Source organism: Meles meles, chromosome 16, assembly GCF_922984935.1.
Source record: "Meles meles chromosome 16, mMelMel3.1 paternal haplotype, whole genome shotgun sequence".
Taxonomy (NCBI): Eukaryota; Metazoa; Chordata; class Mammalia; order Carnivora; family Mustelidae; genus Meles; species Meles meles.
The window spans coordinates 55731034-55755104 of record NC_060081.1 but is presented as its reverse complement, the minus strand read 5'-3'; the positions used below and the strand labels follow the sequence as shown (position 1 = coordinate 55755104).

The window sequence follows — 24071 nt, the reverse complement described above, 5'->3', positions numbered from 1 at the left end:
GGAGAGAAAAAGAAAACATACATTAGCAACAGCCCTGGCAGTTTTAGTGGGCACAATGTTTGCGGATACTATGTGGTGAATTTGGTAGTCCTCGCCTTAGTAGCAGGAAACCCTCTACTGCTACAAGCCCTCCCCACTCTCATCATCACCACATTTAGGTCATTTTTGGGATGGATTTCAAACAGAAGACATGGAGCTGAAGTCTCACCAGGCTCTAGGCAGCCCGACAATGCGCCCATCGCCCATCGGCATCGGACCTGAGTTTGCAAAATGGATTAACACATTTCAGTTTCCAGTGCTATCAGTCTCTTAGCCTAGAAGAATAAGAAATAGTCTGTGGGTGGAGGTCTCTTTGAAAGAAAGACCCAAGCTAGTTAAATGGTGTAACTGATTAAGCACTTTTAAAGCAGGACTTAACGGACAAGGGGGGTGGAAATAAAGAGGCCAGTTGTACTCTGGGTCAAACACCAGCTCAGCCCTGATGGGCCTTGCCAGCGCCTACTATACTCACCACAGGGTCTTTTACAATGTCTGCCAGTGTTATGATGTTGGGACCGCCTCGTAAATTCTCCAAAATCTTTATTTCACGCTTGATTTTCTTCTTCTTTACTGGCTAAAAGGGTAAAAAATATATTAGTGAAATTATTTCAGAGTATTTCAATACATAGTGTAGTACATAAATGGCTTCCATATGAACGCTTTCAAGGACAGACATGTTTCAGTCTCATCTCTGAATCGCCTTCTCCTAGCCCTGTGCCACGTATTCTGCATCCCAAAGACCAGACCCTCTACAGAACTAGCATTTAATTCCAGTTGTCAGTCTTAGCATGTTAACTTTTGAAAACTATACAAACTAGGAATGCAAATGGAAACACTAAGATATATCTTATAAAAATCTCCTTGTCGGGGTGCCTGGGTGGCTCAGTGGGTTAAAGCCTCTGCCTTCGGCTCAGGTCATGATCTCGGGGTCCTGGGATCGAGCCCCGCATCGGGCTCTCTGCACAGCAGGGAGCATGCTTCCCCTTCTCTCTCTGCCTGCCTCTCTGCCTACTTGTGATCTCTCTCTGTCAAATAAATAAATAAAAATCTTAAAAAAAAAAAAAAATCTCCTTGTCAATTAGGATGAAACATGGACTCTTTCCATTCCTTCCTCTAAGTCTATAAACACCCTAGGGGCGCCTGGGTGGCTCAGCTGGTTGAACCTCTGACTCTTGGTTTTGGCTCAGGTCAGGATCTCAGTCGTGAGACTGAGCCCCATGCTGGGCTCCGTGCTCATAGCAGTCTGCTCAGATTCTGTCTCTCTCCCTCTGCTCCTCCCTTGTGCACACTCTCTCCGCCTCTAAAATTTGATAAATAAATAAATAAAATCTTAAAATAAGTCAGGACCAACAGCAAGGATGGCAAACCATCTTTGTGTAGCATAACTCTGTGGGTTAAATGCTGGCCTTGGAGTCAGACTGTATAAGGTGAATTGCACTTTCACTACCTGCCTGTTGTGTGCCAACAGCAAATTACATAGGTTCTCTAAGCCTCTCTTATGGGTACAAATGATCAATAAGAATACATATATTTCAATATGGCTGGGACACAACCCATAATATCTGTCTAGATTTATTGCCAACATTCCTATAAATGAACCCCTCCGTCCCTTTTAAAAAGACCACGCTGCAGAGTCCTTTGAGTCTATCTTCCACTTCCTTTGCCTCCACCCATCATTTTTACATCCGTTCTCATACAGAAATTCCTTTCATTTTTCTGAGGAGGGCTTTGGTCCCAACTGCTCTTCCTCCACAAAGCCTTCCTTCTAAATAGTCTCAAGTAGTGCTAGTCCAAAAGAAATACAATGCATGTATTTAAAGTACTTCTGTGTTTTAAATGTTCCAGTAACCACATTAAAAAAGTGGAAACAGAAAAAATTTTCATTATCTTCTACAAAAAGATATCCCAAATCTTATTCCAACAAGTAAATCAATACAAAAAACTGATAAGCACTTTTATATGTATTTTTTGTATTATACCTTTGAAATTGAGTGTATTTTATCCTCACAGCACATCTCAATTTGCACTAGTCACATTTCAAATACTAAGCAGCCACATGTGGCCCATGTCTGCTACCCCGGACCATGCAGATAAGGTCTTTCCTAGGGTGTCAGTCACCTCAGACTACTGATACAATGCATATGATTCTTAGGAATTGTTCTGAATATGCATCATCTCTTCATCAACAACATCAGTGGTTACTTCACGATCAACAGTCACCTGGATTTTTAAATACACAGTTTCCCAGGCTCGACCTAGAACTGGTGAATCAGAATCTTGAGAATGGAGCTAGAGCGCAATTCTAGGTACTTCCTAGGTTGATACTCTAGGTCTAGGAACTACCAAACTGTGCTGTAAACTTTTGTAACCTTGTCTTAAGACCTAAGCACATGGTATAGTGGTATAGACATAAGTAAGCAAGTCTTGGATACAGACCATCCTCAAAATCTGGCTTTATAGCTCTGCAGCTTTGGGAAAAGCTCTTAAATATTTCTGAACTTACACTTGCCTTGAAGAACTGTTGTAATGTAAATACCACGGTTAGAACAGGGGCCAATTCAAAGTAGACAATAAATGGAAACAGTTACTAATAGAGACTCCCAGAGTCCACATTTAATTCAATCCACAGCTCTTAGCCTTGATATTAGAACCCAGTATACTCTGACTAGGAAGTAGGCTGATTAGAAGTTCTCTCTTTTTGCTCCAACTATCAGATCTTTGTGATCTGGGAGATCTTTCTACCCTCCAGGGACTAACTCATAAATCTATCCTATTTTCTATTAAATCACTATTTCCCAACTGCCAGTTTATGGCAAAAAGCTACTGGTTTATGAGAAGTTTCTTCTATAGAATCCTTAAAATCTATAAACTTACAAAGCTGGTTTGTGACAGACCAGGCAGGTGACTTAAACCCAATTTAATGTGACCAATGCAACTATTCTGTCTTAATAAATAGGTGGGAGAGATTAAAAATTTTAAATGCAGTTTATGAATGAACTTCATCTACACTTATAACCATCTATGTAATTACAGTAAAATATACAGTACGGTTAGGAAAAGACTGAGCTGAAAAAGGTCTTTCAACCCCCTCCCCACACTCAAAACACAATGACTCCCAACAACCTAGAAGAGATAAAAATCACATAACTTTTAACACTGGAAGGAAATGCAGAGATGGTATTTTCCAGGTGACCACCAATTTAATCTCCATTTCCAAATTCACGTCCCATGTATAGTCACTCGACATCTTCCATGTGAAACATTTCTCACTTTTCTTATGTTGTGCATTCTAAATTACACTTGCTCCTTCTCTACTCCCACAAACACCTATCCAAATCCTCTGCCTATTTAGGGCCTGAAAACAGTTCCTGGGAGCTTTCCCTAACTGCCATCTTCTTCTGAACTGTGAGACCTACTATTTGTGGCTTTTATATGACTCTAGATAATCTATCACTTTATCATATCCCTATCCATATCATCCTACAGTTACACAGTAGTTCAGCCTCTAAAGTGTACTTCTTCTATACATAATTTTTTATTTGATCCTTGTATCAATTCTGAGAAAGAGAAAGCAAGATTATCTCATTTGCACAGATGAGCAAACAGCTTAGACAGGTTAAAAGTACTACCAAGGTTAATTACTTTTAGAGTTTGGATTAGAACCCAAACGTTCTGATTTCTAGCCTACTTCTCTATGTATGATAAGACAGACATAAATACTCAAACTTTCTGATTCCCAAAAGGTGTGCCATGACACCCTAGCAAACTCATAGGGTCTCTGTGAAATTTTTAATTTTTGAGGGAAATACCAATCAACATCCAGTATCTGCCAGATACAGAATATACCACTGGCCTGAGGTAGTTCATAATTTCAGCATTAGATTGAACTACTTTCTTTTCGATGGTGTATTTTTATGAAGCTGGGTTTTCACTCGCTGCTGTGATAAAATGCAAATTCTATGCAAAAATCAATGTTGAGGGGTGCCTGGGTGGCTCAGTGGGTTAGAGCCTGTCTTCTCAGGACATGATCTCAGGGTCCTGGCATTGAGCCCCACATCGGGCTCTCTGCTCAGCAGGGAGCCTGCTTCCCCTGACCTCCTGCCTGCCTCTCTGCCTACTTATGATCTTTGTCTGTCAAATAAGTAAATAAAATCTTTAAAAAAAAAAAAAGCTGAAAAGGAAAGGAAGCTATCGGTGGTCAACTTATTCCAACATTTGAGAAGCTGTGCAGTGATTGACAAGCGTACGTACATATCCTAACATTAATCAATTAAGGTCATATAAGAATAAAATTATATCTTTCTTTCAATTTATGTATATAACATTTTAAATGGCACCTAAGCTAAAATAAACACTTTTTTTGTTGTTGTTAATTGGACTTAACTACTTAAAAGTTACTGAAACAATATGGGTGGTTATAAATTGAGAAAGTCTGGGAACTTCTGCTTCTCAGTGTCAAATATATTAAAGTTCCTATGGCAAGAAATTATATGTTAAGTTCCTGGCATATGATACTGCACAGTACAGTTGTAACTAACTTACAAGTTGCATATTTGGTAGCCCACTGGCCAAACCTGGCCTACACAACATTTTTAAAAACTCTTGAATCAACATTTAACCATCAAGATAATTCATATATAAATATAAATTTCTACTTTCTTTTTGCAAAAGAGTATCAAGCAACATTAGACTTGCACTACTACAAACCAATTTTGAGCCACGGACGGAGCACATGCAGCAGTACCCATCACTCACATCCTCCAATCATGGGCACTTCTATCAGACTAGCTGCATTGATGGCATCTGCCTGCCATTTAAAGGCCTGCATTTCTGACTCTTCATCTTTTAACAGCAGAGGTAACAACTTCTTCTAAACAAAAGGATAGACTGTTCACTAAAAATCTAGGAAATCAGAATTAGGCAGGGGAACCTAGGTGGCTCAGTGGGTTAAAGCCTCTTGTCTTCAGCTCAGGTCATGATCTCAGGGTCCTGGGATCAAGTCCCGCATCAGGCTCTTTGCTCAGCAGAGAGCCTGCTTCCTCCTCTCTCTCCTGCCTCTCTGCCTACTTGTGATCTCTGTCAAATAAATAAAATCTTAAAAAAAATTGCTAACTTTATAGAATTAGGCAAAGTCTTAGGAGAGAGAAGACTGAATCTTTACTTCCTTCTCTACCTTCCAACTCAATCTAGTTGCATGACTCAAATCAAATCACTTCTCTTGCTTCAGTTTCCTGATCTGTCAAATAATCTCTTCTAACAACTTCACAGGATAAAATAAAGGTGTTAAAGCACTCCAAAAACCCTTTCGGACGCTACTTTTAAAAAAGGTATTTAAAAAATAATTTAAAGTACTATTACTTAAAAAAAATCTAAATTCCAAATATCTCTGAAACTATAATCTTGCTCTTCTATACTCACCTTGAGAATTTTAACAACAACTTTTTCATTATTTGTGATGTTGATGGCTTCAAATACTTCACTGTATTTACCCCGGCCTAATTTTCGAACCAGCTGGTAGTCATCTTGATTACTGTAAACAGAAAGACTCAAAGTCACAATGATTTTAAAATTTCAAACCACTGGGCACTAATTAACTTTAAAAACTCTACTCCCAGAGGAGTAAAAGAAATAAAAGGTATTTCAAATAATTTTTGTATTTTAAAAATTGGGCTATTAATTTAAAAATGTGTGTCCAAGTCCTAGAATTAGAAAAATTTAAGTCTTTCAATTATTCTTTCAGATACCAAATTGTTTGTATTTCTACTGGCATACCACACATGGCCAGCTTATATTAGGGTTTGTTGTGTGTGTCTGTGTCCAACAATAGACAGCTTTCCCTTGGAGAGTAATGTTATATATTCCTATCCTCTCATGCCTGGCCCAGCAGAAAATACATATTGTAGGAATATTTCAATTCAGCTGCACTTTGGAAGCAGCTGATTTTTAATGGGCCTTTTTACAAGTAAGTGGCTTTCAATATATAGGCTTGACCTCCCACTTGCCCTCCAAGGCAAACCCTGAGAACAGTCCATACAGTGGAGTTTGCAAATCATGCCACAGATCATGAACCATAGTCAGGGGTCCCTTCCTCACTTTTATCCATATTCCATGACCACTAGCATCAGCAGATGTAAAAAAAATAATCATAATAATAAAATAAGGGAAATGCCAACATTTTCTCCCTGCCTCTAATTACAACTTAGATGACTTTGCTTTAGAGAATGACAAACACAGTCCTTTTAATAGGTCTAAATTCTATTTACTCCTGCTGGAGACACTGAAAATCCAATTAACAAATTAGCTATGCATTTTCCTCAAGCAGCTAAAAACAAAGTGAATGAACAGACAAGGTAAAATGTACTAAGGACAATGGACAATGAATTAAGGGAGGCCTAGGGGAAGGAAGCTTTTAGGTTAGTTGAATTCTCCTGTGGGAGGGACAAACAAAACAAATGCAAGCAAGCAAACAGCACCATGCCAAAAACTCAGAAGGGCTGTTTATAGTGTTATTTAAGCAAAATTAAGTGCAAAGCACTCAATCTGAACAGAGTAGTTGAAATTTCCTTAGCAAAACACAGGTATTCCTAGAGTCCAAGGCCTGTGATATGAAGGGAACTGTCAGAGTATCAATAATGATAGGTTCCTGATGGTATCTTTGAAGGACACTGTACCTCTTTGTGCAGAGGCAATAAACTTACTGGTAAAAATCATGGTCTCAGCAGGATGACAATATACCCTTATGTCAATTCTGGGAGATTACCTTTAACCACTTACAGGTTATGTACACCACATGTGAACAGACATAAAATGTAGCACATGGGAGCTGTAGCTTTATGTGCTTTCAAATACTTTTTTTTTTTTAAAAGGCTTTTATTTATTTATTTGATAGACAGAGATCACAAGTAGGCAGAGGCAGGCAGAGAGAGACTGGGGAAGCAGGCTCCCTGCTGAGCAGAGAGCCCCATGCGGAGCTTGATCGCAGGACCCTGGGATCATGACCTGAGCCAAAGGCAGAGGCTTTAACCCACTGAGCCACCCAGGTGCCTCCTCAAATACTTTCTTTTGTATTTGATGTCTAAGGCCTTTTATCACAGTAAGTATGACCTCATCAATCTACATACATCAAAACTACATACATGTTAGAGGATAACAGATGCAAACATCCAAAAGAGACTGCATACAGAATGAGGGGCAAACACAGCTGTATGGGTAGACTGCAACTGTTCAAAATGGAATTTGGGCTGAATTCATGTTACACATGGCTAAACTCATGATAAGGGCAAATGCTGATACGGGTTTAATTTTGCTTCTATCAGAAAGAGGACATCTTTCTGGAGAATTGTTTCATCCTTCAGTATCATCATGGGACAACATTCTCTGACCTCAAAAATATTTTATATAAGAGTCTGGTTTTAAAGTCTCTCAAGTATTAATTCTCACCTAGCTGTGAAGCCTGTAGCTGAGATAAGCAGACAGGTAACTCTTTGTTACCGGCCTTTTATCCAGAGTATGTGAGTCCAAGGAAAGAGTAAGAGACAGAAATAATTTTTACATGGTAAGCCAATCAAAACTCTTAATTTGCAAAGCAATACCTTGTTTGTCCACTGCAGAAGTAAACACAAATCAGGTTTCAATCTTGAAGTTTATAAATGTAGTTAGGAAGGATTCCTGATACAAATTACTCAACAAATCCACAAGAGTCAGCCCTTTTCAGTGTGCACAGTGAAGTAAAAAGAAACAATTACCCCCACTCCACCACGTGTGACTCATAATCCCAGTACTCTCGGGGTCTGTGCGTATTAACATCTGTGTAAACTCTGGCCCTGCTTGGCACGGGTCCCGACATGTCAGACAGGTTGGCGAACGAAGGTGGACTTGATGTTTGGAGATCTGGTGGTCACTGTGTTCAGAAGCAGCTGGGGATAAGACCTTGATTCAGACCTGTTTTCTTTAAACTGTAAATACAAAGTGCATAAAGGCCAAGGAATTATTTTTTTAAAAGCATATAGGAAAAAAAATAAATCATCTTACAATAATGGCCTCAAATTTAAAACAAACAAACACACACAAAAAAACAAAACCAATAATGTCCTCAAATATACCTCTGGCTCTTCTACCTGTTAACAAATGACTAGATCCCCAATGTGTTAACCACAGTGTTTCCTGTAACTTGGGACAGAAAATAGTAACCATCATCATCATCATCATCATAGTAAACCCAGGAAACATACTTTAGACTGGCCCTAATCCAACTCTGCAGTTGCTTGTTACCTCCTCCTCTAAAGTCTGGATGTTCTTTATAAGACAGCCTGGAAGGGAAAAAATGGCATCAAGGATAGACCCATCTACATTACTACCATTTATACAATCCACAGAAATTACTGACAAGAAGAGCTTTCTATAGCTCACTCTACAGAGTGTTAAAAGGCTCTAGAACAGTGGCAAAGCCAAGAGTATAAACATCAGCCTGACTGTTCCTGGTTGATGAAACCAACCATCCCTTCCTGGTTGATGAAACCAGGATGGAATAAAGACTTATTCTCATACTTTGAAGTTCAATGTCTTTTTATATTGGTCCAAATCATTTAGGGAACCTTGCATAATAACTCAGTAGATCCTTAGTTACCTCTTGAAAGACTCAAGTCATTAAATTTAAAAACAGAAATTTCCTTTTTTTAAAAAAAAGATTTTATTTATTTATTTGACAGAGAGAGATATCTGAAGTAGGCAGAGAAGCAGGCAGAGAGAGGGGGAAACAGGCTGCCCGATGAGCAGAGAGCCTGATGCGGGGCTCGATCCCAGGACCCTGAGATTATGACTTGAGCTGAAGGCAGAGGCTTACCCACTGAGCCACCCAGGCACTCCCAGAAATTTCCTCTTGATTTATTTAATATAGGAGCAAGCTTAATAAAAACTGGGAGAATACAGTAATATATATTGCCTCAAATAATGCAAAATTTGGGCGCCTGGGTGGCTCAGTGGGTTAAGCCGCTGCCTTCGGCTCAGGTCATGATCTCGGGATCCTGGGATCGAGTCCCGCGTCGTGCTCTCTGCTCAGCAGGGAGCCTGCTTCCCTCTCTCTCTCTGCCTGCCTCTCTATCTACTTGTGATCTCTCTCCGTCAAATAAATAAATAAAATCTTTAAAAAAAAATGCAAAATTTGACATAGAAGAAAAAGTGGTGGATTTTAGAAACACGCTTTCTACCAAATTGGTAAACTAAGTCTACCTATTGGTAAACTGTGATGTCTTCCCTGACCATTCCAATCTATTTATCTCCTTTTAACAATTCCTGTAGCATTTGTTGATTCCCTTTACTCTGCATTGATTAAAAATGTACTAAGTCTCCAGATTTCATAACCCGAGAACACATCACCTATGCAGTTTTCTGGCCCAGACTGTATAATCTCAACTTAGTTACAAGGAAACACTGGACAAACAGAAAACGAAGAAGTTTCTATGGGGGGAGGGGGAAGATATACACTGTACTCAAAAATATCAGTATTATAAAGCATAAAAAAGGCAGGGAGGATAGAGGAGACATGACTATACACAGTGACCTGTCCCTAGACTGTATTCTCTACTGGCGCAGGGTAAATGATGTAAAAAACAATACTATCATACCCACTGTCCCATGGCGGTCAGACTCTCCTCTTTTGTCCTGCCTGCTGCTCCCTTGCAGTGTATTCAATAAACTTCTATCTCCTTTAGGGGTACATTTGTGGCTCAGTGGGTTAAACGTCTGCCTTTGGCTCAGGTCATGATCTCAGGATCCTGGGAGAGAGCTCCATGCTGGGATCCCTGCTCAGCGAGGAGTCTGCTTCTCCCTCTCCCCGTCCCTCCCCAACTCCTGCTGTCTGTCTCAAATAAATGAATAAAATCTTTAAAAAAAAATTACAACAGATAAATCTGAGTAAAGAGTTTACAGATGTTCCTTGTACCACTCTTTTTGTTGAAACATGTTATTCATAAAAACTGTGGTAAAACATAAAATTTACCAACTTAACCATATTTTCTTTAAATAAATACAAAAATAATAGGAGCTGTAGCTAACACCCAGTCTTGGAGGGCCAAATCATGGGTGAACATGACATCACAAAATGAGACTTCATTTTTATCCTGGAAATCACCTGAGTCACAAGGAAAACATTCCCCAACTCTCATTTACTAGTCTGTGTATCTCTCAGTTTTATCACCCAGTGTTCCTCTGCTTTCTCAAGGCCTTGGCATTCTCTGTGAAAAGCAGAGCAAGACTATTCACTAATGAAACTCCTGAGATTCTCAAGTACTTGTTTGACTGACCCTTGCTGCTTTGTGCCTCATCAGCTGGGACCTAATTTATGAACTGGTGGACTTGATTTCCCATTGGGAGGACTACCAGCGGTTTTGCACCCGAAGAGGTGCTTCACTTTACTAACATGCATACCAAATAATCTGTTTACAGTAAGAGAGTTGTTCATCACATGAATGTCAAATGGTTGGCCTTTATTACATAGGGAGAAGAAATGCAAGAGTTCTTCAACTGTACTTCAGTAATTTCAGATAAATAAAGTGGTGCAAAGAGGGATGGGGGAGAGTGTGATAGGCTAGGGATAAAGAGGGGGATGTGAAAAGATAAGAAGGGGAAGTCGTCAAAGATAAACATTTTTATATTCAGAAATAGTATTTCACTTGCAACCTCTGTAAACATGTATGTATATTCATATACAACCTAACATGAAAGAAAGGGATGGGCTAAATTTCTCAATTATCAGCTGGTTCTTTCATACATTTCTTCTTTTGTCCATCCCTTAAATATATGAGCATCTACTATGAAAAAAAATACTATGCCAGGCCTTGGGAATAAAAGGCAGAACAAATGTGAGACAAATACGCCTTTAAAAAGATTTTTTCTGGGCGCTTGGGTGGCTCAGTGGGTTAGGCCACTGCCTTCAGCTCAGGTCATGATCTCAAGGTCCTGGGGCTTTCTGCTCAGCAGGGAGCCTGCTTCCCCCCTCTGTCTCTGCCCGCCTCTCTCTGCTTACTTGTGATCTCTGTCTGTCAAATAAATAAATAAATAAAATCTTAAAAAAAAATTTTATCTGCAGCTAAGGATAATGGAAACTCACTGAAGAGTTTTTTTTTTTTTTTTTTTTAAAGATTTTATTTATTTATTTGACAGAGAGATCAGGAGTAGGCAGACAGAGAGAGGAGGAAGCAGGCTCCCCGCCAAGCAGAGAGCCCGACGCGGGGTTCGATCCCAGGACCCTGAGATCATGACCCGAGTTGTAGGCAGAGGCTTTAACCCACTGAGCCACCCAGGTGCCCTCACTGAAGAGTTTTAAGCAGAAAAGTGACCCGTGTGTACATTTTGAAAAGTTCACTCTGGCTGGGTGTGGGACAAGCAGAGGAATAGACTTAGGAAGAAAGAAGGCTGTTAGCAGTAGCTTATGCAAGAGTGATGATGAAAGCTTGACCTACGGTGGTAGCAACGGAGGCAAGTTCACAAATCTGAGCAACAAGATTTATGGTATAAAATCAGTAACTCTGGGTGGACTAGATAATGGATTAAGAAGTGGGAGGTGACTTTCAGATTTCTGGCTAGTATTTAAAAAAAAAAGTTTTATTTTACAGAGTATGTTTGCAAGAGTGAGTGAGCATGAGAGCAGGGAGAGGGGGTAGAGGGAGAGAGAAGCAGATTGCCCCATGCAGAACTCGAGCCCACAACCCTGAGATCATGACTTCAACAAAAAAATCAAAAGTTAGACACTTAACCAACTCAGCCACCCAGGCAGCCCTCGAAGTACCTCAAAAAAAAAAAAAATTTTTTTTTACTCATTTATTTGACAGACAGAGACAGTGAGAAAGGGTATACAAGCAGGGAAGTGCGAGAGGGAGAAGCTGGCTTCCTGCTGAGCAGGGAGCCCAACACTGGGCTGGATCCTAGGACCCTGGGATCATGACCTGAGCCAAAGGCAGGCGCCCAACGACTGAGCCACCCAGGTGCCCCTAGAAGTACTTTTGATACCACTTATGGGGGATAGAAAACTTCTGGAAGAGAACTCGTAGGTCAGGTTTTGGACTAGGTTAAAATGGATGAGACATTAAAATGGATACTGAATAAGCAGTCTGGAGCTAAAAGAGCCTTCTCAAGCTTTAAACAGCTAACCCTCCCAGTTCTATGGTTAGACATTTCCTTCCCTTATCTACAAATAAGAAAACAGCCTAAATAAGTTCAGTTACTTGGCCATGAATATCCAGGAGAGATTTGGGATTCAAAGCTTAGGTCGCTGGCCTATAAAGTTTTAAAAAAACCTTAATTTCCTTATTAGGCACTTAGCTCTCTGAGGTCAAGATCCATGTCTGACTTACCTTTGAATTTACAGAACCCAGTTGAAGGCTCTGCACCTTGCAGGGTGTTCCCTAAATATTATTTGCTGATCAAATCAAGGGTTTTTTTTCCCCCAAAAAATGAAATGAAAATGAAGTTTACTTCCAGAAGATAGGGTGCCCCTATTCTGGCCATGTGGTACACAGCTAGGAAAACCGGAAGACCGACTCAAGGGTTCTGGAGTAGGTATTTCCTTTGCATATACGTTCTCTCTCAGTATCACAGATTCCTCTCTTAAGTAACAGGGCCATGGTTAAGATTTGTCTTTTTCTCCCCACAAGAGTTAAAACTAAGAGAATACTGGCGAAACCTTATTTTAGCAATTTTTACAAAAAGCTTGTTTAGAAATTAGGTAGAGTGTCTGAGTCCTAGATATCCTGAAGGTTAATTTTCCCATCTAGTGTTTATAATACAAGCATACCTTAAAAAAATCTGACTTACAGAAAAAGTATTAACTTCATCCTTGCTGTTCTCATGTAATTGCATAGAAGGAGGTATAACTCTGGTGGCTAATGATTTCATATGACTACTACCTAAAAAGCTTTCAGACTGATGCTGAAGACAATGGCTATATTTTGTTTCTTTAATACTTAGACTAATAGACCAAATAATCAACTGAAAAATTCTGTCAACAAAATTTACCTTACTAAAGTCAGACCACACCTACAACCAAAGCCAGTTATACAGTTCTGTTTGACCTCTTCTTTAATAACATTCAAGGAAAACTCCATCCAACCAGAAGGTTAAAATGTGTACTGCCAAAATCATGTTTATCAACATAAATGGAATACAGAACTAATTAATTTCAATAAAAATTCCCCTTGTCCTCAAAGATCTCTCCCTCTAATCTCTTCTATGCTGTATTTCTGTTTTTCAATCTAGCAACTAAAAAGAAAATTAGAGGCTTAGTAAATGGAATACCAGAAAACTGCATGTCTGATTAATCATCTGTGCCAATGTATTTTTTTCTAATGTTTCAATAACACTTTATTTACAAAATCAAATTACATGCTGGATTTGGGCCAGTGAACTATATAGACTGTGCCAATGTATTTTTATAGATGAATTCCCTAGTGGAACTGGAAAAGATTATTATTTTTTTTTTTTAAGATTTATTTATTTGACAGATAGAGATTACAAGTAGGCAGAGAGGCAGGCAGAGAGAGAGAGAGGAGGAAGCAGGCTCCCAGCCAAGCAGAGAGCCCGATGCGGGGCTCGATCCCAGGACCCTGGGATCATGACCTGAGCTGAAGGCAGAGGCTTTAACCCGCTGAGCCACCCAGGCGCCCCTGGAAAAGATTATTCTTGAACTTTAAATTTAAAAAGTCTGATTTCAGGCACCTGGGTGGCTCAGTGGGTTGGGCCTCTGCCTTCAGCTCAGGTCATGATCTCAGGGTCCTGGGATCGAGCCCCACATCAGGATCTCTGTTCAGCGGGGAGCCTGCTTCCCTCTCTCTCTGCCTGCCTCTCTGCCTACTTGTGATCTCTCTCTCTCTGTCAAATAAATAAATAAAATATTTAAAATAAAATAAAATAAAAAGTCCGATTTCAAATAACATGGTTTTATCAGTTCTTTTAATCCTGATGTTTTTTAGAGTCTCCATCTTAAGAAAAACCCACAAAAACCCTCCCATCCCTAGATCAACCACAGTGAATGAACAAGATCTCATAATCACCCAGACAGGGCAAAGATTTTTACAGTAAAGAATGAGGAATGTGCTTACACTGCACTGACTGCATGATTTAAGACTGCTCGTTCAGGGGAAAAGGAGTTGTATAAGGAAAGCCAACACCTTCTTAGTTAGCACTGTTGCTGCAGAGAATGAATTCTCCCTAGCAATCGGACAGCATAAACTGGCAAGAGAAACAGGCTTTGTAGAACAAACTCAGAGAGAACATAACTATACTTGCACCGGTAAAAGCAAAGACAAATCATAAAAACCTGGCTTTCCCCCTTTTTAAACAGATTTTTGTTTTTAAGTAATCTCTACACCTGATATGGGGCTCAAACCCACAGCCCCGAGACCAAGATTCACACACTCCACAAACTGAGCCAGCCAGGCGCCCCACCTTTCACCCTTTCAAAGTGGCACTGCCTAGAAGGCCAAATAAACACAAAAAAACAGTAGTTAATACTATCTTGTTTTACGTATCCATCGTTGCACTTACGCATTACTTGTTTCACGTATCCGTCGTTGCACTTAATCCCTCATTCTCTCTTCCTTTCAAATTAAAAGCATAATGTTCACTCAGTAAGCATTTATTAAACAATTATTATGTACTAGGAAATGTGTGGCAACTGCCAGGAAGAGATTCCTTCTCCAGGCCCCGGAAAATAAAGGGAAATCATCTCTGCCCTTGACAAAGAGAACAGTCCATCACATCACAAGTGACCAGTGCTTGAAAGAATTAAGTCAAGGTGCTCTGCAGGCAATGAAGGGAATTTAAGTCACCCACCCACCCACTACTATTCATTCAATAAATATTTTTTTTAAAAGATTTTTATTTATTTATGACAGAGAGAGATCACAAGTAGGCAGAGAGAGAGAGGGAAGCAGGCTCCCCGCCGAGCAGAGAGCCCGATGCGGGACTCGATCCCAGGACCCCGAGATCACGACCCGAGCCGAAGGCAGCGGCCCAAACCACTGAGCCACCCAGGCGCAGTACCCCAATGTTTGGGGAAAGCTGCCAGGAAAAAAATAACATCTAAGCTTAGTTTTGAAGGATGCACAGAACTATTTAGATGAAAAACAGTAAAACAAGAAAACTGTAAAGCAAAAGACTTTAAACAAGTTAAGAATTTTAAAGATTTATTTATTTATTTATTTATTTATTTGACAGAGAGAGAGATCACAAGTAGGCAGAGAGGCATTAAAGACCGGGAACATTATACCCTAAAACATTATACCCTCTGATAAGAGGCTGGCACAACTCATTATGCCCTATAAGAAAGAAGTACATCAGACTAGCAAGACTCTTGAATATCGGATTTGGATAATACTGGAACATTCTAGTTGACTGTTACTAATGTGTGCCTTAAAAAAATTATTAACTCATAACCATTGCAATTCAGATCTCATTCTCTTCCTTTCCCTACTCATACAGATAAGTTGTACTACAGAGGTCACAAAGCAAATGCCTAGAAAGGACAAAGAGCTAGGGGGTTTAGATCCATGAGAGTGTGACTAGAGCTTCTCAGTTTTCAAAGAAACCAAGATTGTAGCAGGTAATTTTCCTGTTTTCAGTAAGGGTGGGCTAGGTTATTTGGGTCAATCTTCCCACTGAGAACAGCTAGAGAACAGATTAAACACACTTACACTCACTCACTCTCACACATACACACATTCTCATTTTCTCACTCTTAAATAAAACAGATAAACAATTATAGCCTACAGCGAAGAGAAAATGAGAATCCAGAGAAGGAAGGAAGGAAGTCCAAAGGGTCTTTGTTGATCCCTGAAAATTAGAATTTTGTCCTGATGGAAAGCACAGGGCCCTCACAAGGGGAGGAGTCTCAAAGGAGACCTTCATAATAAGCTGACTTCAGAGGGTTACAACCTCAGGGTGAGACTAAATAGGAAGTGGAAGAGCCAGGGAAAAATTACATCCCTATGGAGGGAGTATCAGATATGAAGCTTGCTTTAAGGTGGTCCCTGGACCTGTAATGTCCAGATACCTCACATGAGTAAGCTCTCTGTGGGGGGAAAAAAACCCCTTGCTATTATGGGCCTCAAATGATTCCTACAAATTATTTTTCAAATATAATATGCAACCTGTAATCAAAGATAACTAGTTACTGAAGGAAAAGACTACAAGAGTAAGAACTGGCAAAAAAAGAACACAAAAGTCCTACAGAAACTTCTCATCTTATCAAGTGCAAACTCCAAACAATCATGCTGACTATGCTTACAGAAATAAGAGACAAGCTTCAGAATATATAAAGCAACAAGATACCCCAGGTTTCGAGAAGTGAAAAGAACAAAATAGAACTTTTAAAAAGAAACTGTGGAATGGTTTGGTACACTTTTGATCAGGACTACAAGAAAAGGAGAGAATGGGGGCACCTGGTTAAGTGGCTGCCTTTCGCTCAGGTCATGATCCCAGGGTCCTGGGATCGAGTCCCACATCAGGCTCCCAGCTCAGCAGGGAGTCTGCTTCTCCCTCTGACTCTCCCCCACTCTTGTGCTCTCTCTCAAATAAATAAATAAAATCTAACAAAAAAAAAAAAAAGGAGAAAATGGGACAGGGGAAAGGCAATATTTATAAGAGGTATAAAAGCTGAACATTTCCCAGAAGCAATCAAACATAACCACATTCCAGAAGCCAATAAATTCCAAAGAGAATAAATAAAAAGATATCCACAACATACAATAATAAAACAGCAGAAAAATCAAAGCAGAGAAGCTGAAAAGCAAGCAGAGAAGTAAGACTACATCCAAAGAAGCAACTCAGAACAGCTGATTTTCCAAAAGCAACAATGAAGCTTGAAGACAGTTTAATATCTACAGTGTGCTAAGGAAAAAAATTTGCCATATTATAATTCTATATCCAGCAAATCTTTAAATAAAGAAGATAAAGAACAATAATCCCATCTGGAAGGTTTGTGTTGAAAGAGAGAAGAGCAAGCAAAATAAAAATGTATGGAAAAGTTCAAGCAAACACTGACCATTAATATTAGACTTTCGTAAATAACGGTTCCAAGTTCCAAGTTATTATCATCTATGATGGAATCTATTTATAAAACAAAAATATGACGTATTTCAACACTAGAAAGAGGAGGGAAATGAAATGATAAAAAGAACCCCAGGGGCGCCTGGGTGGCTCGGTGGATTAAGCCGCTGCCTTCGGCTCGGGTCATGATCTCAGGGTTTGGGATCGAGCCCTGCATCGGTCTCTCTGCTCCACGGGGAGCCTGCTTCCTCCTCTCTCTCTGCCTGCCTCTCTGCCTACTTGTGGTCTCTCTCTCTGTCAAATAAATAAAATCTTAAAAAAAAAAAAAAGAACCCCAAAAAAGGTTAAGAAAAAGAGAAAGAACCCCAGAACAAAACAGTGAGAGAAAAGTTAAACTGAAATATGACTAATTATATTCAACATAAATGAAATAAATTATCCAGGTAAAGATAAAGACTGTCAAACTAGATAAAAAAAAAAAAGATCCAGAGGGCACCTGGGTGGCTGAGTCGTTATTTCAGTGTCTGCCTTTTGGCTCAGGTCATGATCTCAGGGTCCTGGGATTGAGTCCACTGGGCTCCTGGCTGAGCAGGGAGTTTGCATCTCCCTCTCCCTCTGCTTCTACCCATGCTCGCTCTCTGCCAAATAAATAAAATCTTTTTTTTTTTTTTTTTTTAAAGATCCAAATGAACTAGAATAATCAAAACAGTTTTGGAAAAAAAAATAACGTGGGAGGAATCACACAAATCTTAAGTTATTACAAAGCCACAGTTACTAAAACAGTGTGGTATTGGCCAAGGGCTAGAACAGATCAGTGGAACACAATGGGGAATACAGAGATAGAGCCATACAAATATGGCCTGTTGATTTTTTTTTTAAAGATTTTATTTATTTGACAGACAGAGATCACAAGTAGGCAGAGAGGCAGACAGAGAGGAGGAAGCAGGCTCCCTGCTGAGCAGAGAGCCGGATGTGGGGCTTGATCACAGGACCCTGGGATCATGACCTGAGCTGAAGGCAGAGGCTTTAACCCACTGAGCCACCCAGGTGCCCCTGGCCTGTTGATTTTTGACAATGGTACAAAGGCATTTCAATGGAGAAAGGGTAATATTTTCTCTAAGAGGTTTTGGAACATTTGCACATCCATATGCAAAATCATGTATTTCATCCTAAATCTTACACACATTATCTAAGAAGCAATTTATAATGAATGGTAGACCTAAATATAAAACATAACATTTTCAAACCTTCAGAAGAAAATCTTGTGACCTGGGGACCTGGAATTAGGATTAGGCAGTGGTCTTAAAACATAATGCCAAAGCATAATCCATAAAAATAAAAATGGATAAACTGGACTTCATCATCAAGTATTAAAGTATTTCTTCTCTATAAAAAGCACTGCTAAGAGAATGAAAAATAAACCGCAGATAGGGAAAATATATTTGTAAATCACATATATGATAAAAGACTTAAATGTATAATATAAAAAGAACTCAAAAATAAGAAAAACAACCCAAATTACAAAGAGACAAGAGATCTGAACAGACACTTTGTGAAAGATCTATGGATAAGCCTAAGAAAAGATGCACAATATTGTTAATCATTAGGGAAAGTCAAATTAAAATAAAAATGAAGGGATGCCTGGGTGGCTCAGTTGGTTAAGAATCTGCCTTCAGCTCAGGTCATGATTCCAGGGTCCTGGGATGGAGCCCCACATTGGGCTCCTTGCTCAGCAGGGAGCCTGCTTCTCCCCCTGCCTGCCGCTCACCCTGTGTGTGTACGCCTGCATGCTCTCTCACAAATAAAATACAGATACACTACAGGTCTACTAAAATGGTTAAAATTTAAAAATAAAATAAAATAAAAAGTCAATACCAAAAGCTGGTGAGGATGCAGAGTAACAGAAATTAATTCATTCCTGATGGAATGCAACATGGTATGTATAGCCATCTTAGAAAAGTTTGGCAGTTTCTCAAAGTTAAACATGTATTAACCGTACAACCTAGCATTCCCACTCTTAGGTATTTTTTCAAGTGAACCGAAAACCAATGCTCACACAAAAACCTATACCTGAATGTTGACAGCAGCTTTATATGTAACTGCAAAATAACGCAAACAATCAAGATGTATAACACATGAATGGATACACAAATGGTGGTACAAGCACACAATGGAAAACAAATGATCTGAACAACATGGATGAATCTTAAATATATTTCTCTAAGTGAAGAAGCCAGATCCAAAAAGCTACATACTGGGCGGCCTGGCTGGCTCAGCTGGTAAAGCATATGACTCTTGATCTTGAGGTTTCAAGTTCAAACCCCATGCTGGATGTAGAGATTACTTAAAATCTTTAAAAACGACAACAAGCTACATATTGCATACTTCCATTTATAGGACATTCTAGAAAAGGCAAACCATAAAGTGAGAACAGATGAGTGACTGCCCCATTACAATGAAATGTTCTGTATAACACTGTAGAGGTGGATTTGTTACTCAAAGCATTGTCAAAACCCACAGAACTGTACACAACAAAGTATTACTGAATGCAAATTCCTAGCTCTGTCCACTGAGAGCTACTAGAAATAGTGTCAACAAGTAGCAATGACAGTTAACTAGTGCCCACATCTTGGTTTCTCAATAATTTTCTCTAATAAAAGGAATGACAGCTCCTTGGAGAAATGGCTGATTCTAGAATGGGGGAGGTATCTTGTAGTCAAAAGTACATGGGAGTCAAATGGAAGGAACATCAACTGCCAAAGCTTGACAATCTGAGCAATAATGATGGAATTAGATTGTGACCCTAAAGAATAAAATAAACATCCACGAGTTCACACTAAGTAATTAAATTTTGAAAATCTTCCCTACATAAGAATTCCAACTTATGTATGCGTCCAGAAAGAAAGAGAAAATTTCCATTAGACCAGCAACAGTAATTGCTGTAGCCAAGATCCACTGACAGATGCTAAACTTAGTAAAACTTTTAGGAGAAACAGAATTATCTGCATAGCCTCTAAGAATCTCCTCCAATCCTCATTAATTACTCTGGTGGTTTTAACATAGTCCATAAATCATTTGGTACACCTCCTTCGAGGAGGTGGAACTTAATGTTCTTCCCCTTGAAATTGGGTTGGACTTAGGAAAGCCCTTCTAATAAATAAGTATGTAAAGGGAGAAATAATAATTCTAGAGTGGAGAAATGTGGCAGACACAACCTAAACATCACTAAAGATAAATTTTATTAACATCACATAACCTTAATGCAATCGTCATGATGAGAAAGACATGTCACTTGTGGTATTCTCCAAAATTCATAACCATAATCTAATTATGAGAAAACATCAGTCAAACCTAAATTGAAAGGCATTCTACAATCTCACCAGTCTTCTCCAGAAGTGTCAGTCTTGAAAATTCAGGAAAAACTGAAAAATTATCACAGACTGAAGGAAACTAAGGAAACATGATGACTAATGTAATGTGGTATCCTGGACCAGAAAAAGCACATAACTGGTAAAATCCAAATAAAGTCCATTTTAGTTAACAGTATTGTATTATTGTTTATTTCTTAGGTTTAATCAAGTGTCATGGTTACGTGAAATGTTAACCCTAGGGGAAACTGGGTGAAGAGCATTTGAGGACTCTATCTTCACAACTCTTCTGTAAATCTAAAAATTATTTAAAAATTAAAAGTAAAATATTGACAATCTTGGTGCTAGAGAGGCTGTGGAAAAACTAACACACATGCTGATGGGAACGCAACATAGTATAGCTAGTTCTGGAAAACAATTTGGCAGTTACATTTTCACACGACCCAGCAATCCCTGTCACAGGTATTTACCTTAGATAAATAAAAGCTAATGTTCATAAAAGCCCATACACGTACATTTACACAGCACTATTCATAATCACCAAAGAATGTTAACTAAATGGATAAACTGTGGTCCATCCATACAATGGAACACTACTGCTCAGCAATGAAAAGGAACTAACCATTGACGCAACTTCAATGAATCTCAAAGGCAACATGCTGTTTTAAAAAAGTGAGTTTCAAAATACTATATATTGTTTGATTTCATTTATATAACATTTCTGGAAAGATAAAACCACAGTAACTGAAAACAGAATAGTGGCTGCCAGAGAATAGGGGTAGGAGGCTGGGTGTGACTACTGAGGTTACATGATGGAGGTGATATAATTAACTGCTCTGTCTTCGTTGTTATGGTGGTTACCCAAATCTCTCCATGTGTTAAAACCCACTGAACTGTACACACAGAAAGGAACCAATTTCACTTATATTAATTCTAAAAATAAAAATTTTAAAGGGGAATTTATCATATGCTATATCCTAAAACAGGATAAACAAACACAGGATAACACAATCAACTTCATGCCAGTAAATCTGATATTCCTAGAGGAAAGACTTACCAAAACTAACACAAGAAGAAATGAAAACCTGAGCAGTCCCATAACCAGTTCAATCAGTACTGTAACTGGGTGTCAGTTTACAACCTCTGCTCTATTCTAATGTCTTTCTACTGTACAGCTTAACATTTCTAACACTTTTAAGAAGTTTTAAACTTTTAAAACATTAAGCAAATGAGTACTGTACATGCTTTTTCCTTCTCTGTGACTTTAAGTTTATGACCTCCAATAACGCTTGCTAGGGAAAACTCCACTCACCCTTCAAGAATCAGCCAGGTCTTACATCCATGATAAAGCCTTTCTGGGGGCACCTGGGTGGCTCAGTAGGTTAAAGTCTCTGCCTTCAGCTCAGGTCATGATCCCAGGATCTTGGGATCGAGTCCCGCATCGGGCTCTCTGCTAGGCAGGGAGCCTACTTCCCCGTCTCTCTCTGCCTGCCTCTCTGCCTACTTGTGATCTCTCTCTGTCAAATAAATAAATAAAATCTTTAAAAGAAAAAAAAATAAAATAAAAATAAAGCCTTTCTGTACCTCTCCAAAATGAGCCAAGTGCTCCTCTATGGGACCAAAGCACCCCCATATACTCATTACATTATCAATTGTCTTATTTATGCAATTCTCTTTTCTAAATAGATTATAAACTCAAGGACCTAAAACATAATTTACTTCTCTTGGTATATGCCCTGTATTTATCACAGTGCCTAGCACGGGGATGTGTTCCATAAATGGGATGTGTTCCATAAATGTTTCGCAAACTATTAAGGTAACAATATACAGTATTTTGGCAAAAATCAATCTTGCTTGCATATGGACCTGCTCAAGTTCAAAACTAAGAAAAGCAGTTTGGCTCTATGATGGGTATTTTTTGATCTGCATCTAATTTCAAAGATGTTCTTTGGTATTACATGCAAAGCACATCCATCACCAACACAGAGTTTTAAAACAGTCATACTATTATTTCCCAATGAGATATGAAACCAGTCAGTATGTGTGAGAGATGTTTCTTTAGAATCGTTAAGTTTTTTTGTTTGTTTTTAATTTGAGAGAGAGAGAGAGAGAGAGAGAGAGAGAGGATGAGTGGAGTATAGAGGGAAAGGGAGAAGCAGACTCCCCACTGAGCAGGGAGCCCAACATAAGGCTCCATCCCATGACCCAGAGATCATGATCTGAACTGAAGGCAGACACTTAACCAACTGAGCCACCCAGGTGCCCCTGGGCTATATGATTTATGATTATGAGGTTATATGATTTACCCATGTGATCAGCACAGTGCCTGACACTCCGTGATAGCAGCCACAGAAAGTAACAGAAAGTTATTATTGAAGGACATGAACCTTGGATTTATAAGGCACCAGGAGGTTATAGAAAGAATGGGAACACTGGAACCACTGAGAAGAACTATGACCCTGACTCTGTTATTGGATTATAGTGAGGAAACTGCAGAATATAAGGATTAATACCCTTTCCTACTTTTTCCTTTACTGTCATGGAAGTTACATAGGAGACAACCACATACTTCCTGTAGGTGACCAATAAGCAGTAAACAACAGGGTGGGTTGTTCTAAACTTGCCAACAATAAAAAACAGGATGGAACTTAGGGCAGCAAACACTGGCTGGCTTCTAACTCTAATGATATATGAAAGCCTACGGAGGGTCAGTCACCGCTTCTTAGGATTTATATTTACTACTTTTAAACCTAACAAGTCTAAGTTGTAGGTAATATCTTCCCCATTTTACAGAAGGCAAACTGGAGTAACCACTATAAGGTCACAGAGAGGCAGTGATTTATTGTCTAGGTCCACAGCCTACTCATTCTGTTCTACAGCAAACAATATCCCATTTGGCTCACACAGACTTTTTTATTTTTTATTTTAAAAACTCATACAAGGCTGCCTGGGTGGCTCAGGTCATGATCATGGAGTCCCACACTGGGCTCCCTGCTCAGCAGGGAGTCTGCTTCTCCCTCTGACCCTCCTCTCTCCTGCTCTCTCTCTTTCTCAAATAAATAAATAAAATCTTAAATTAAAAAAAAAAAGAAAAACTCAAAATAAAATCCACACTACATAAAACTTGCCCCTTTAAAGTGCACAACTCAATGGTTTTTAGTATATTCACAATGTGCAACCATCATCACTATCTGATTCCAGAACATTTCTATCACATCAAAAAGAAACCCAATACTCCACAGCAGTCATTCCTAATGCTCCACCACCCCTGCCAATTTGTTTCCTATCTCTATGAATTTGCCTACCCTGGACATTTCATACAAACTGAATCAATCACACAATGTGACCTTGTGTGGCTTCTTTCATTTCATTTAATATGTTTTCAAGGTTCATCCATGTTGCAGTTTCTGTCACAGTAGTTCATTCCTTTATGCAGCTGAATCTACTGTAAGGCTATACTACATTTTGTTCATCCATCACTTGATAAGACATCTGCGCTGCTTCCTCTCTTTGGCCACTATGAATAATGCTGCTATGAAGAACATTCATGTACAAGTTTTTCATGTTTTTTCAAAAAGTGAATCAGCTATGGGGGCCCCCGAGTTGCACAGTCGGTTCAGTGTC

The 24071-nt window shown here is 39.2% G+C and overlaps 1 protein-coding gene across 2 annotated transcripts in view; it reads right to left on the bottom strand.

The window, feature by feature from the left end:
* The window catches only part of CSNK2A1 (casein kinase 2 alpha 1), a 53993-nt gene that overhangs the window by 16039 nt on the left and 13883 nt on the right, over window positions 1-24071 (bottom strand). Inside the window, exons 2-4 of one of the 2 annotated variants that reach the window (XM_045980149.1) lie at window positions 7785-7994; window positions 5458-5569; window positions 512-613 (exon numbers count right to left, since the gene is read on the bottom strand). In XM_045980149.1, the coding sequence (XP_045836105.1) occupies window positions 512-613; window positions 5458-5569; window positions 7785-7885 (315 nt within the window). In that variant the 5' untranslated portion in view covers window positions 7886-7994. Of the gene's footprint in view, window positions 1-208; window positions 315-511; window positions 614-5457; window positions 5570-7784; window positions 7995-24071 lie in introns of those variants that run through there. The other variant, XM_045980150.1, reaches the window with a different exon arrangement.